The sequence below is a fragment of the Ipomoea nil genome, unplaced genomic scaffold, assembly GCF_001879475.1.
Source record: "Ipomoea nil cultivar Tokyo-kokei standard unplaced genomic scaffold, Asagao_1.1 scaffold2826, whole genome shotgun sequence".
Lineage (NCBI taxonomy): Eukaryota > Viridiplantae > Streptophyta > Magnoliopsida > Solanales > Convolvulaceae > Ipomoea > Ipomoea nil.
In genome coordinates, this window is record NW_017619254.1 from 3,617,255 (window position 1) to 3,632,297 (window position 15,043).

The 15,043-nt window shown below is 35.9% G+C and overlaps 2 protein-coding genes across 2 annotated transcripts; both read left to right on the forward strand.

Moving 5' to 3' along the window:
• Positions 1 to 353: 353 nt before the first annotated feature.
• LOC109159243 (cationic amino acid transporter 2, vacuolar-like) lies at positions 354 to 5,163 on the forward strand. The gene is made up of 14 exons (XM_019307335.1): positions 354 to 976; positions 1,393 to 1,594; positions 1,788 to 1,872; positions 1,980 to 2,120; positions 2,209 to 2,327; positions 2,421 to 2,517; positions 2,878 to 3,050; positions 3,187 to 3,253; positions 3,342 to 3,500; positions 3,622 to 3,865; positions 3,972 to 4,074; positions 4,199 to 4,311; positions 4,469 to 4,544; positions 4,629 to 5,163. The coding sequence occupies exons 1-14, from the start codon at positions 778 to 780 to the stop codon at positions 4,783 to 4,785; spliced, it is 1,935 nt and encodes a 644-aa protein (XP_019162880.1). The 5' UTR covers positions 354 to 777; the 3' UTR covers positions 4,786 to 5,163.
• A 4,596-nt stretch (positions 5,164 to 9,759) lies between these two features.
• On the forward strand, positions 9,760 to 13,911 carry LOC109159132 (zinc finger protein VAR3, chloroplastic). Its single transcript, XM_019307155.1, has 5 exons — positions 9,760 to 10,329; positions 10,658 to 10,775; positions 11,290 to 11,573; positions 11,963 to 12,061; positions 12,151 to 13,911. Exons 1-5 carry the CDS (start codon positions 9,887 to 9,889, stop codon positions 13,664 to 13,666), a joined length of 2,460 nt encoding a protein of 819 aa, XP_019162700.1. The 5' UTR covers positions 9,760 to 9,886; the 3' UTR covers positions 13,667 to 13,911.
• Positions 13,912 to 15,043: the final 1,132 nt, after the last annotated feature.

A 15,043-nucleotide genomic window follows, 5' to 3' on the forward strand; every position in this document is an offset into this window, starting at 1 on the left:
CCGGCGGAAAATTACAAATGTTCTCCGTCCCCGTTTCCCGATAATCTTTTCCATCTCGTTTCTTTCGGGACGGGAGTCGGAGATCCCCGTCGAAAACGGGGTACATTACCATTCCTAAATAGTACAGTGGCTTATTTGTACTTTATCCTTATTTTTTATGAAAAGGGGTTGGTGTGGGGAAGATCCGAAAAGAGATAAACATAGGATGCAGTTTCCCCAAAGTTTAAGACAGGCAATTCCAATGTACGCTATACATAGGAAACCATGAAAATCTACGCGCGTGTAAAGCACGTATAGCCACAAAGACTAACAATAATATCCGCCCATTTATAACGGCGATGACAGAAGAGGAAAAATGAATAAATAATCTTAATCCGCTTCCCCATCCCAACAACAGCACGTTGGACAAAAAGCGTAGCAGAGGCAGGCAGATTCTCCCTCTTCTTTATTCCCAAAAAAACACGATCTTTTTGAGCTGAATCTTTGCCTGCCTTCCCATATTCTCCAAGATTCCGTTGCTGTGGCTGCAGGCAGAGGCAGCTCTATCCTCCCCGTAAAGAACACCGACCTTCTTCATAGCTTTTCCCCTTAGTTTTCTCTCTACAGAATTGTATATATTTCTGTAATATATATATGTATCTATCATTGTCTGGATGTGTATTGGTTGATGAACAGATTGAGGCTCTCCACTTTGTGCATGGTTAAAGGAATAAGAGAAAAGGGTGTTAGAAAGATCACATCTTTGGAATAGCAGACTTTGGGAATTGAATAAGAATCATGGGATTTGTTTCTAATTGGCAAAATGAGGGTGGTGATGGGGGTGGGGGTGGCTTTTCCTGGGGATTGAGAAACCTTGTTAGGAGGAAGAAGGTTGACTCTTCTCCTTCAGACTCATCATTGCCTTCATCTTCTGGACATGGTAGAGGTCATCATCAATTGGCTAAGGCTTTGACTGTCCCTCATCTCATTGCCATAGGTAAATTCAAATGAAAACAATTTTTTTTTTTTTTTGGGTTATTAATAGTTTTGATCAAGGTTTTGTAAACTTGTTTGCTTAATTGTTTCCCCCCTTCATGGTAAATATTTTGGTTTTCAATGATTCTTAATATGCCCAAAGGTTTATCATTTTGTGTCTCTTTGTTCCATGTGTATTGATTTGTTCTATTCTCATGTTCTATATGGAGAATCTTTGTTCTTATTGTATAAACTTTTCTTTTTTGGTTGGATTTGTTCTACCCCATTATGTGCAACCATATAATGGGGTAGAAACTGGTTAATTATGACTTAATCTGCAAAATGTTTGTTAGTAACTCATATATAATGTCTATGCCATATGATTCTTGTAACTGTAACTAATGCTTACATGTCTGGTGGTTAAAAAATCGTTATTAGGTGTCGGATCAACCATCGGAGCTGGGGTATATATTCTAGTTGGCTCAGTAGCGAGAGAGCATTCAGGCCCAGCCCTTACCTTTTCCTTCTTAATAGCTGGGATAGCAGCCACACTTTCGGCCTTCTGCTATGCTGAGCTTGCTAGTCGTTGCCCGTCAGCTGGGAGTGCATATCATTACTCTTACATTTGTGTTGGAGAAGGGTAATGCCAGTTAATCTCTGATGAAAATGGATTTGGGTGTTCCCAATCTGGCATATTATATATATGATTAATACGTTTTTTATTTCTCAATCAAGTGTAGTCAGTATGAACCATAAGGTAATGAGAATTGCGGTTATCTCATGTCGAGGTTTAAATATTTGTTCTTCTTTTAACAAACTTGGTTTCCTATCAGAGTTGCTTGGTTGATTGGATGGGCGCTGATATTGGAATACACAATTGGAGGTTCTGCAGTAGCTCGAGGCGTATCTCCAAATCTGGTACTGTGAAATGTGAATCCTTCTTTAATGATTATAATGGATGATGTTTTCCAATCGGTCACTTCTAAGTGGTGTTGCTTTTATCGAGTTCCCTTTTCTTTTGGTAGGCCTTGCTCTTCGGAGGTCAGGGCAATCTGCCATCTTTTTTAGCTCGTCACACCATTCCCGGGCTTAATGTAGTAGTGGATCCATGTGCAGCAGTATTAGTCTGTGTTGTCACTGGGCTTTTATGCGTGGGAATTAAGGAGGTATTCATTATTGTACATATTTGCATGAATTGGTTTTCCTCGTAGACGGAATTGCCCTCAACTATGCTAAGCAACATAATTGTTGCAGAGTACGATGGTACAAGGATTTATCACGATGGCAAATATATGCGCTATGCTATTTGTTATTGTTGCTGGCGGATATTTGGGGTTTAAAAATGGCTGGCCTGGCTATGAACTTCCTACTGGGTAGACACCAGAACTTCTATTTAGTCATATTTTATATGTTTCCTTCAATAGTAGTTCTCTAGCTGACTTTTTATTTGACATATTAACCGATAGGTATTTCCCATTTGGGGTTGACGGAATGCTTGCTGGGGCCTCGACTGTTTTCTTTTCGTACATTGGGTTTGATTCCGTTGCTAGTACTGCCGAGGAGGTATTATTCCTAATACTATTATCATCCTAATTTCCAACATAATTTTTGTTGAATTTGGAAGATGGAATGACCTGGTGGGTGGAGAATAACAACTACCTGCCAGTTAGGCGGAAGGAAAGATGAAGAATCAAGGAATGGAAAATGTATATAAAACTTGAAAGATATAGAAAATATATGATTCTGTATTATATCTGTCTGTTTCTAACAAAGAAACATAGTACATATATATATACAAACACATAACTGTAAGTAACTATTCATAACTGACACGACCCTATAGATAAATCAACTCTTTATTTTTCAACAATTTTCACCATTACACTTAGTATTGATTGATATTGTTCATAAACTTGGTAACAGGTGAAGAATCCTCAACGTGACTTGCCTTTGGGGATTGGTTTGGCATTGACAATATGTTGCACGTTATATATGTTAGTCTCTGCTGTTATTGTCGGTTTGGTTCCCTATTACACAATGGACCCGGATACCCCAATCTCCTCTGCATTTGCAAGCCTTGGAGTTAACTGGGCAGCGTAAGTTAAACATTTTTCGTTTGTGCTATGTTCCATCACATCCAGCTTCAAGTACGGAGCATTTGACGTACCAGCAGCCCTTTCATGTCCTTTTTATATTATATATATATGTATACGTTGTTTTCTTCTTTTACAGATATGTAATAACTATTGGAGCTTGTACCGCTCTTTGCTCAACATTGATGGGTTCTATACTACCCCAGGTAAGCCTTTTCATTGCAGTTTCACGTGTGGGGGTGTTTCTTCGTAAATTTGCAATACGTAAACATATTTTGTTTCAATGTTTCTCAGCCACGGATACTTATGGCAATGGCCCGAGATGGGTTGCTCCCGCCATTTTTTTCGGATGTCAATAGGCGTACTCAAGTTCCTGTCAAGAGCACTGTCGTGACTGGTTTACTTGCCGGACTGTTAGCATTCTTCATGGATGTTGATCAGTTGGCGGGAATGGTATGTGTATCTTCTAACAGCACCAAAAAAAAAAAAAAACATTGATTCCTTTTTACCCTTTTTTTTTCTCGATTTTGATTTCTGAGTTCTAGACTCTAGAGAAGCTTCGCTATTTATACAGGTCAGCGTTGGTACGCTTCTTGCATTTACAATGGTGGCAATTTCTCTGCTTATACTCCGGTACGTGCCACCAGATGAGGCTCCAATGCCATCATCTTCCCGGGATACGACAGATTCAGTAATCCCGTGCCCCGATAGTGGAATTTCCAAGGACCTTGCTGCAGGTACAGACGATAACCTTACATTTTCGAGTGGTGTAGCCGTTGAGCATCCTCTTCTAGAGAAAGCTGCAGCGAGATGTAGCTGTAAGTTCATATTGCCATTTCTATCGATAAATTCTTAAATTGCAGATCCTTATGGTTTAAAGACCAAATCATGTGCCTAGCTTTAATTTAAACAAATTGGTTACAGTTTTAGTACACGAAAGGCGGAAAGTTGCTGGATGGACCATCATGTTTACATGCATTGGGGTGCTTGTACTTACTTCCGCTGCTTCATGTGTTAGCCTGCCAAAGTGCGTTCCTAGCTACTCATTCGATCTCCTTCGTAAATAGCTTATATATATATCTTCCTATAGTCATTAAATTCGATGTGAACTAACGCTGTTTTGACTTAATTATATATGAACTTGTGATCAGTTGTGCGAGGTTCACGCTTTGTGGAATTGGTGGGCTCCTTCTCCTATTCGGTCTGATAGTGCTCACGTCCATAGACCAAGATGATGCAAGGCACACCTTTGGGTATTCGGGAGGTATGCCATGACTGATTATATAATTTAAGTCCCGAAATAGTAGTAGTAATTCTTCTGGAGATAATCCTCTTTTCGTTAAACGGTTCTTGAAATTACCTTAATCATGTGTTCTTCTGCTTTATGACAACTTTTGCATGAATGGATGTTCTTTGTCCAGGTTTTGTTTGCCCGCTTGTTCCACTCCTGCCAATTTTTTGTATTCTCATCAATGTATACTTGTTAATAAATCTCGGGTAAGTCCAAATTTGGTCTCTAAGCTACTTTTTTGTTATATACAATGATGTTTGCTGATGATGTTTCCCGTTCTTCCTGTGCAGCGCTAATACTTGGGCCCGAGTTTCTGTGTGGTTGCTAATAGGAATACTCGTTTACGCTTTCTATGGACGAACACACAGCACGCTGCAGGGTGCAGTTTACCTGCCTGTAGCGCACACAGACAAGGTTCATCAGACTAGAGCAACCACTGTGGCGTAAGTGAAAATCTGGGTTTTTTTTGCGCCACAAAATGGAGCTAAGGGCTGCTCTTATTCCGCGAAGAAATTAAAGCTTCCCAGAATTTGCTTCCATTGTTAAATAAAGTTGTTGAGGTGTTTCAGTTGGTTAAACACATTGTTTTTTGGTTCATTTTGCTGTAAATTTTGTCTGCAATTTTGTGTATTTTGTAGTGTATAGCTGCTGTGAAGATGGGGAGAAGAGTGGGGAAATGTTTGAAGCAAATTGTTTAGGTTGTGTGTTTGTAGGGGTGCTGTGTTTTATTATATTTGTTGCATGGTTGGTTGGGTTCTTTGTGTATAGGGAAATTGTGAATATTATGAAAATAAGAATTGAATGCATTGTGCTGTTTTATGCTGATTTCTTCCCTCTTTTGGTTTTTTTTTTTTTTTTTTTTTTTTTTTTTTTTTTTTTTTTTTTTTTTTTTTTCATAGTTTCATCAATTATAATCAATTTGTCCAAAAAAAGGCGAATTCCTTCATCTACAGTATTCCAACTTCATAGGATAGTGTCACCGTTTCACACAAGAAACTCACCACATTAGGTGTAACTTTCACATTGTAAGCTTTAGACACTTCAACCCAATTCAAAGGAAAATAATTTTATTTTTTTTTTGTTTTTACAATATGAACTTCTCTTGTTTCTTATTGTATTCATAACTTCACATTTAGTAATTTCATACATGTATATTTGTACATAAAATCTCTAATGCATTTTACATTGGTAACTAGTAATAATTTTCTCAACCTTCTTCAACGCTTTAGACTTTAGAGGTTACTCTTTATATAGAGCTAAGGAATCTGAAAGTTTGAAATATTTTGATTGGCCTTCTAAGATGGTAGGTGTCGTATATAACATCAATACCCTATAGATGCATAAAATATTTGTATCTTAAGTAGTGTAATGAGAAATTGGCTATATATATAGAAATTGTATAAAAGGATATATAGATTTTATAGTATATCACTATATCATACAAAATATATAAGAAAATTTGTAGAGAATTAAGTAGATAATTACACTAAGAATAATCCTAGCCTATAGAAAGAAGTTACAACTAATATATATATTGACAATCTAAAATCTATGGCATACTTAAAAATAATATCTTTATTGTTTAAAAAAAAACAATATCTTTATCATTAATTATACTGTATTAAACTTAAACATATTACAAATTAAAAAATATATATTAAAATTAAAAATATTTGCTCACATTAAAAACAAAATAAAATTACAAATTAAAAATATTTGCTCACATTAAAAATAAAATAAAATTACAAATTATTAAAACTTTCTTTGTAAACAACATTTGACTAGTGATTAAGAAACCTCTAAGTTCACCAGAAATTAAAACTTTAAACTCTTTAAACTATCAGATTACCTTGTTTAAACTATCGAATTACTAACCCTTGAAACATAAAGAAGGAGGGTTAACCGGAGCACATCCTCTAATATAAAAAAGCCATAAGAAGTAGTAAATGAATTTTGATCAAAAGTTTCCGCCCATCTCAAAACAGCACGTTTAGAGTTAGATTTTTTTTGTAATAGTTTTACCACACATCAGTAGCATTTAGAATTCCAATAAGAATTCCAAGGAAAATTTTAATTAATAGTAGGCTAAACTTTTAGTACCAGTAGCTTTTAGAATTTCAAGCTTCATTCTAATTAATAGTTGGCTAATATTTTAGTATTCCAAGGAAAAAAGAACGCTGCAATTTTATGCTATTAAATGCATGTTGAATTCGAATTTTAATAGGAAGCAACTGGGTCGTATGCATATAAAATGGGCATCGAGGATATATATTCATTTTGAACATAAACTGCATCTGAGAAGAATGAAGTAACTTACAAGATAAACTGTGATAGGGAGGAAAAAGAAACACCCTTCTCAGAACAAAGGTATCATCTAACATCTAACAGCCCTTCTCTCAATTGTTTGCAAAAAATATGTACAGCTTACGATTTTAAGCAGATTTACAGCTAAGTGTTTTTATTGAAAAATAGAGACTCATATATAGTCCGAAGAACAGAATAATTATTATGAGATTGACAGTAAAATACCAATGATAATTAGTAAAATGATAGCATGTTACCAATGAATAAAGATTTGTAAAGATGAAATTGATTAAATTGTATCAGATAATGAAACTCATAGGTTGCACAGTTATAAGAAAAAAAAACATATTTATATTAATACCTAGAATGTCAATGCTTCATCAGATCCAAGATTGCCATTCAAATTTCAAAGAAAACAATTCCTCCTTGTGCTTTCATACGTAATGACTATAAACAAAAGTCAAGGCCATACATTATCTCATGTAGGCCTGCTGTTGAAGAAACCAGTGTTTGTACATGTCAAGTGTACGTTGCTGCATCAAGATTTAACAACCCTAATGGTTTAGAATTTTTTATTGGCAACGAAGATGAAACCCACCCTACTTCAACTACAAATATTGTGTATACCACGAAGTATTTAATAATTTGTAATTTTCAGTCAATGATTAATAAATTCTGACATGCATTATTTTTTATAATAAAGTGTGTTACCGTGAATTCTCTTTAAAAACTAACGCATTTCTTTTCTTGAATCATAACTTTAATATTATCTTGAAAAATCAGTACCTTTGCAATTTATTATATATGTTAATATTTAAATAACATTTCTTAAAACAATCAAGCTCAGCCACAGTAGGTGCAATTTTGTTCGACGACCATGGAAGATATATATCTGCTTACAGTGCGTCCTTGCACAATTGCTTCTCGCCACTTATGACCGAAACTATGGCATGCAAAGAAGTGTTGTCATGGCTCAGAACACGTGGGAAAACTTTGATCGAAATGTTCACGGACTGTCACACACTCCAGGCATATCTGTCCTCTACTGAGACTCGGTCTCGATCTTATCTTGGTTATGCTCTTGATGCTTGCAGAGCATATATGGCGATGCTTAATTATTGTTCAGTTAATTTTATTCCTAGATCGCATAATTATTTAGCGCATATTTTAGCTTCGGATGCTTTTAATTACGATTTACCTATGTATTGGGATGCTATCCCACCAGACTCAGTTTCAAGCTATCTATAAATGCAACCACATTGGTTTCCTAAAAAAAAAAATACCATTTCTTAACATTGTATAAGTCATATCCGTGCATCGCACGAGTAAAATACTAGTTGTATGGAAAATGGAAATTGTATGACTTTCAATGTTGATGCCAGTACGGATGTCAATATCCTCAGATAAAATAATTACTCTTAGTTAAATATTTTCATTTTCAGGTAGAAACTTGTATGAAAGTTACCACCTAACTCTCCTATATAATAGACTAGAATAACTAACTAATATAAGACTACAAATATATAAACTATGTAACATAACACTATTATAACATATTATTATTAACAGCCAACAATATCCCCATATTTGAAAATACCTGTTGGTTGATGCGTTTTAGCAGCTCCTAAACATTTTATATAAAAAAGTTTGTTTTAAATATTATAGACACCAAATATAACAATTGTTATAGCATGGATTATATATCATATTACAATGTAAATCTTGGTCCAAAAATTAATTGTATTTGTAATTAACACATTTTGCATTTGAAGTTAATAATTTTTGTACCTTTAAACAAATCGAAATTGTAATTATTTGTATTTGTAATGATCATGTTATTGATTGTGAATTGAAGATTTGTACTTCAAAATTTTGATAAGTAATATGAGAACAATTGAAAAGATTTGATTGTACATGTTTTGTCCAAGTTGACATGGAATAAAAAAAATAGAGTTCTCGTAATATTCAAACTTGAATAAAGAATCTTATATTATATTGAGAAATTTCGAAATAAGTGTTGCAGATAGCCGTGGCTACAAAACCTTGTTGCAACTTTGGTGACCGGTACTTTGAAGTTACTGGTTTGCTCATTACATCTTTCTTGTGGCTAATTAATTTTTTTTTTTAAATATTCAACGATACGATGTCGATTTTCAAATTCAAGGAAACCTGACGTCGTCGTATCATCATGTCAGGTTTTTTTTTTTTTTTTTTTTTTTTTAATTTTCATAAAAACAACGACGCTTAACTTTAAAAAAAAAAAATTGATATGACGCCAGTTTTACGTATATTACATAAATAAATTATTAAAATATAGACGACATCACTTCAATTCCTATGTGCCTCTAATTCTAACCAACTAATAATTTTTTCAGCAATTATACCAAGTGTCATGAACATTGATGTTCCCACCCTTAATCCAAACAATCATAAAGAATGGAAAGATGCCATTCTCCTTGATCTAGTGGAAACATAATTTATCAAACTCATAATCAGATGTTTCAAGAACCCTTACTTGGTCCGCTGATGAGTTCCCTTCTGAATTGAGACTTCGCTCTTTAATTTGTTCGATTTCATGAGCTTCCTGATTTTTCTTAGCAATGTGGCCATTTCTACGTCGTCTTCGTGTGCTTTTGAGAGGTAGATGGCTCATTCGTCACTGGAGTTGTATTAGTGCATCTTTCAACAACATACTTACAGTGATTGGGTAAAAGCATTTCCACCCAAAGAATCGTAAGGGACTCCAACTCACATATCTCGTTCTCTCACGAACTCCTCCATCTTCTCCACTTCGTGCTCCAATGGCGATATCCTAAAGCCGATCTTGTTCTCTTCTTCTTCTTCATGTCATCAGGATTACCGGAAAATCTATAAAAAATTTTAGACGAAAAAAATTATGACTTATGGCTCGAAATATCACTTATTAAAGATCATGATGCGGCATGAATAATCAGGAATAGTTCATGGTTTGGGATGACACTTTAACCTTTTTTAAATTTGAAGGGGAGATTTGTGAAATCTAGTGAAGTATAGGGTTATCTATGCAATTCACTAAACTATTTATACTGTCATAATTTAAAACAAGAATAAAAAAAAAAAAAAAATCAGAACCTACAATTACAAGTTTGGCCCCGCTGCATTTCTATCCACTCGCCGCTTCTATAGTTAACTCAGAGCGCAGAGAAAACCCCTCTAAACCCCTTCTATAGTTATCGCCGCCGTGCTCCGCCGCGTTCCCGCCCTAATGAGCGGCACTTCGAGGTTCATTACACTTCTCACTGCCACTTCTTCACCCATCTGCAAACTTCACCGTCCTTGCTGCTTCCTACATCGGCCGTCTGTTATTTTCGCCCGCCGTCTCGCCACCGCTCCTCGCCGCCTCGCCTTATATTCGCCTCCCCACTTCTCGTCCCCTCTTACACCAATCACTACCTCCCAACAACAATTCCACTCCCAGGCCCTTCCAGTTAATAGCAATAACGCACTTAGCTCTTCTCCTTCTACAGCTCACCCTTGGCCAGAATGGTGCAACCTAATCAACGCGCTTTCCGCCAGTGGACGGGCGGAGGAGCATGGATTAATCCATGAGGAGGATGCCTTTGTAGCATACCAGCAATTGCCGGATGATTTTGTTCGGGCTGCGACTGCGTGCTTAGCGTTTGCTCGTGAAAGACCTAACCTGTTGAGGTTTGATTCCCTTTGTCTTCTTATTTGACATTGCTTTACGTTTTCTCTAGCAAGTGAGCTATTGGGAATCTTATACTTAATCTGTATGTTTTGTGTATATAAATTATCATGAAGTATGGATGTAATTTTACTAATTTTCAAGGACACGATTCTTGTTGGTGGTAAAATGCTTAAAGACACAGTGTACTGTTATGAAAACATTTTCTGCTGGAAATGATGAAGTATATTATAAATGTTGGTGCCTAAGAATATGTAAATTGTGTTTAAAAATTAATGATACAGCCATACAGGAAATCTTGGATTTATTCTCCTTTTAATGATTATACAGGTCACTTTCTAGGAGGGATATTGAGGTTGTTGTGTCAAATGGGACACCTTTTCTATTCAGAACTGCTCTTGAAACAGCACGCAGAATGAGGGGATTTCTTGGTATTGATGGAAACCAGGTAAGTTAATGGATGCTTTATTTTCTGAATTGATTGTCATTAATTTCACTTTTAATATATAACAATGGTTTCTTGGAATCTTGGTGCATAATATGACTTAGGCATGAAAGGTCTTACCTGTTATTCCATACTTAATACTGGGGAAGTGGGAAGGCTCCTTCATTGTAACATGTACTGATTTAGGCTTACTCTTACCTAAGCTCTAAATGATGGGCTTGATCTGAATTGAAGGTGTGTGAGGTTGGATGTGCCCTGGTTTAGTTCCATCTCAAAATTTGGTAAAGCAGCCAAAACAATCAAACTTCCTTTGGTAGGAAAGTGTTTGGAAGAAATGACACTGTAGAAAGGAGTATGTGTCCGCATTAACTTTAAAGGGAAGAATAAAATATCAGATAAAGCCTCTGGTTTGAATTGGAGCTTTGTAATTTCCCATTAGGTCATTTATCATTTAGTTGATCAGCACTGATCACATCTTCTGTTTTGCCTTACTCCAAATTATAAAATTACATTTCAGGCGTTGGATCACAGTGAAGTACAGACAATTGATATTATGAAGTATATATTAAGTTATGCGAGCAACCCTGCTGGTTCTCCGGGAAGAAATACTCTATATAGTCGGGAACTGCTAGAAACATCTATTAGGAACCTTTTGCAGGAATTGGTTGAACTTAGCTGGGGAACTCCAGTGTCTGTCGTGCCTCCTCCAGGAGTTGACCAGTTTCCAAGTAGATCTGGACAAACACCAAGGCCTGCTGGACAAGACATTGTTATGAAGAGAGGCGACTGGATATGCACAAAGTATGTAACAAATTTATTTCCAACATTTTAAAGATTTTTCTTTTGTCTCTCTATTAGCGTCTTGGTCAATTTGTTCCTAGTAATTAGTAATTAGTTTCTTTTTCTCTTATTTCTTTCCTTCTATAATTTTTTTGGTTTTTTTCTTTTTCCTAGTTTTTGAGGTGTGATAACTTCTCGAATCTTGAATTTCTCTTTTTTGGGGGTTAATTAAGAGGTGATACTTAGTTGACCTTTCTATACTTTGTTGTTTTAGCAGAATATAATTTTCTTTTGTTAGTAGTGTGTGTTTGTAATGGAGGGAAGAACATTAAATCAAGTTACTTTCAATCAGTAAGCTCCTACTGTATTTGAAATCTTTATGCTATTTAACTTGATTTAATGTTACACAGGTGCAATTTTATGAACTTTGCAAGAAATATCAAGTGCCTTGAGTGTGAGGAAGCTAGACCAAGAAGACAGCTGACAGGCGGGGAGTGGGAATGCCCTAAGTGAGTCTTGGCTCGCTAATTGTCCTTTTGCGTTTTTATAATTTATCATAACTGTTTTCTTAATGTTTCCTCCTTGTCTATAATTCCAGATGTGATTTCTTCAACTATGGAAGAAATGTGGTCTGCCTAAGATGTGATACCAAACGACCTGCTGAGGCTTCATTCAACACTGTTAATAACAGTTCAGGGAATGGTTATAGTGGGGGCTATGCTTATAAAACTGAAACCGATAAGAGGCTTGCTGAGAATGAAGAGAAAGCACAGAGATGGTTTAGTAAAATAAATGATGCTTCTGGTATAAACACCATGGCAGCGGATGAAGACTTCCCTGAGATAATGCCATTAAGGAAAGGAGAAAACAAGTTTGTGGTGAGCACAAGAAAGACACCCTTGGAAAGGAGGCTGTCTAACTTTCAATACAAAGGGAACTCGGTTAATGATGGCTTTCCAGAAGATAAGTCTTCTCGCACTGGTGGTGCAGACAAGACCCTTGACTCAGCGATTAGCCAGAGTTTAGATCGAATCCTTGGTGGTTCCTCTTCGACTCCAGATAAGATTTCTACTGAGCTAAATGCTGAAATAGAGACTAATACAAGTGGGAAAAACTTTGTTCCGTTACCTGCTGACATGTTTGCTACAAGGGAGCAACTCCAGGATACAGAGTATAAAACAGTGGGACGTGAATCTCTTTCTTCAGAAGGTGAGCTCCAAACTGGCTCCCCTACTTCTAGCAATGAACTGGAGAAATCATTGGAGAATACGGCTGATAGCCAGGATAAAGAGAAAGAGCAAGCTGAAAAACCAGAGAGGTGGTTTAGAAAAATGGCAGAACTGCATGATGTCAAAGATTTGCCGGGTGCAATCTCTGATGATGACTTTCCAGAGATCATGCCAGTGCGTAAAGGAGAAAATCGATTTGTAGTTAGCAAGAAGAAAGATCGTTCTTTAACCTCTCCAGTGTACAAAAGGCAAGTGGCTATGGAGCAGGCAACCAATAAGGGCTTTGTCCCATTTGTTCCATTTCCTCCTGACTACTTTGCTAGGAAGGATTCACCAGATGGGTCAGGTTCACCCCAAACCCCTACCAGTGAAGCCCCATCCAGTTCAACTCAGTCTGATTTTGCAAAATCACCGCCCCAACTTATTGATAATCCTTCTATTGATTCTCCTGATAAGTTGGATTGTGACCTAGGAGGCAGCAAATACACTGAGAAAGATAATGCATCCCAATCCAGTGTTTTGAACAGAGGTTCACCCCAGGTGCACGAGAATCAGAACCTAAGAAGTGGCTGGACAGGAAAGAGCTTAGAAGGGTCTGCCGTGAAGGAACCAGATCCCTTGGACATGTCTGAAGAGGCAAAAACTGAGAGGTGGTTCCGACGTGTAGCACAGATAAAAGATATCTCTGAGCTTAGTCAGATACCAGATGAGGACTTCCCATCAATAATGCCAATGCGTAAGGGGGTTAATAGGTTCGTTGTGAGCAAGCGAAAAACTCCTTTGGAAAGACGGCTGACATCTACACAGTATAAGAGGAATCCCCCTGTTGTGAGTTCTGATCCTATGAAAAATGAAAATGATGAAACTGAAACAAAACAAGTATAAGCATAAGCATAAGATTTTTTCCAGAATAATTTTCCTTCACAGCTCTAAAGTGAACATCCTTTTAATCTAAGTGAATATATTCATTGATTTTGAAATATGCACTTTTGAATAGTTATTATGTAACTGTATATCTCGAATATGGACTGTGGATACAGTTTATTGTGTAACAAACATTTGATACCTAGGTCCAACAGTAGAGTACAAGGTTATTTGCATAAAAAGTAGACATAGTCTTTTCAATTAAATCTTTCTCTTGAAATTTCCTGTTTAGAGAGTTTTAGTTGCGAGACTATTTTATGCAGAGCTGAATTGTGCCTGAGGAAGGATAATTGATGATGGCTGGTTGAAACTATCTTTTAAGGGCTTCCATATTAGTATAAGGGAATCTTTTTTAGTTAGATGTTCATTTTCAAGGTCGTGATTCAAGTGATGATGTAAAAAAATAAGAGCTCGTGTCTTATGGGTGTTAGTGTTCTGTCACTTAGAAACAATAGTCTAAAATAATTTCTCCTATCAAGTGCGAGCTCAGTAAATTCACGTTTGGCATAGAAGATATGATCTACAAAATCATGATTTTTCATGCAATTTTACAAAACAGTAGATGATAACATGGAGTTAAACACTATATTGTATGTATGTTCATAGTGGATGAAAACATCATATTCCATAAATACGTATGTATCTTAGCATTTTTATGCAAATATAATCATTGTTATCCAAATTCAAGTCAATTCAAACTGCAACACCCTTTTACTTGAGAGAATTAAAAGAATACTCTTTCATACATGAACAGAAACAAAGAATATTCCATAGCACAAGATGTTAGCAACAAGACAACAATACTAAGCATTATTTCTTTTGTAACTATCGCAATCTTTTCTATACTGAGCACATCTTACTCAACTCAATATGTAAGAGGATCAAGATTTAATCTTGGAATGAGCCTTTATTAAATTGTTAATATCAAATTATCAAGGCTATTGTTACATATCCCAAATCTATATCTAATAAATTCATGGCTTGATGTGGGGCTCATCTACTCACAAGTAGTTAACAAACATGAAGTATTGTTACTCTTATTATCATAAACACACATATATAGATAATAAAATAAAATCAAAGGGAACCATACTCATTTTGCAGAAACAAGAATTGAAGATTCCAATATAAACTTATAGTCATATGTACATATAATATTTAGAGAAAATTTCAATTTTGGTCACATGACTATAGGGGTTTTGTTAATGTTAGCACCTAACTTTCAAAAGTGTCCATTTAGTACCTTGAGTATGTAATTTTTGTCAATTTTGATCACTCCAGCAAATTTGGCCGGAAAAATTTAATCCAACATTTAGTTTATAATTTGAGGGGCAAAAT

Excerpts from the sequence above, each read along its gene's own strand:
- LOC109159243 (XM_019307335.1), top strand. The coding sequence starts at position 778 with ATGGGATTTGTTTCTAATTGGCAAAATGAGGGTGGTGATGGGGGTGGG. Across the intron at positions 3,501-3,621 it reads TTGATCAGTTGGCGGGAATG|GTCAGCGTTGGTACGCTTCT; the intron begins GTATGTGTATCT and ends CTATTTATACAG. Across the intron at positions 3,866-3,971 it reads AGCTGCAGCGAGATGTAGCT|TTTTAGTACACGAAAGGCGG; the intron begins GTAAGTTCATAT and ends AATTGGTTACAG.
- LOC109159132 (XM_019307155.1), top strand. The coding sequence starts at position 9,887 with ATGAGCGGCACTTCGAGGTTCATTACACTTCTCACTGCCACTTCTTCA. Across the intron at positions 10,330-10,657 it reads GAAAGACCTAACCTGTTGAG|GTCACTTTCTAGGAGGGATA; the intron begins GTTTGATTCCCT and ends ATGATTATACAG. Across the intron at positions 10,776-11,289 it reads TTGGTATTGATGGAAACCAG|GCGTTGGATCACAGTGAAGT; the intron begins GTAAGTTAATGG and ends ATTACATTTCAG.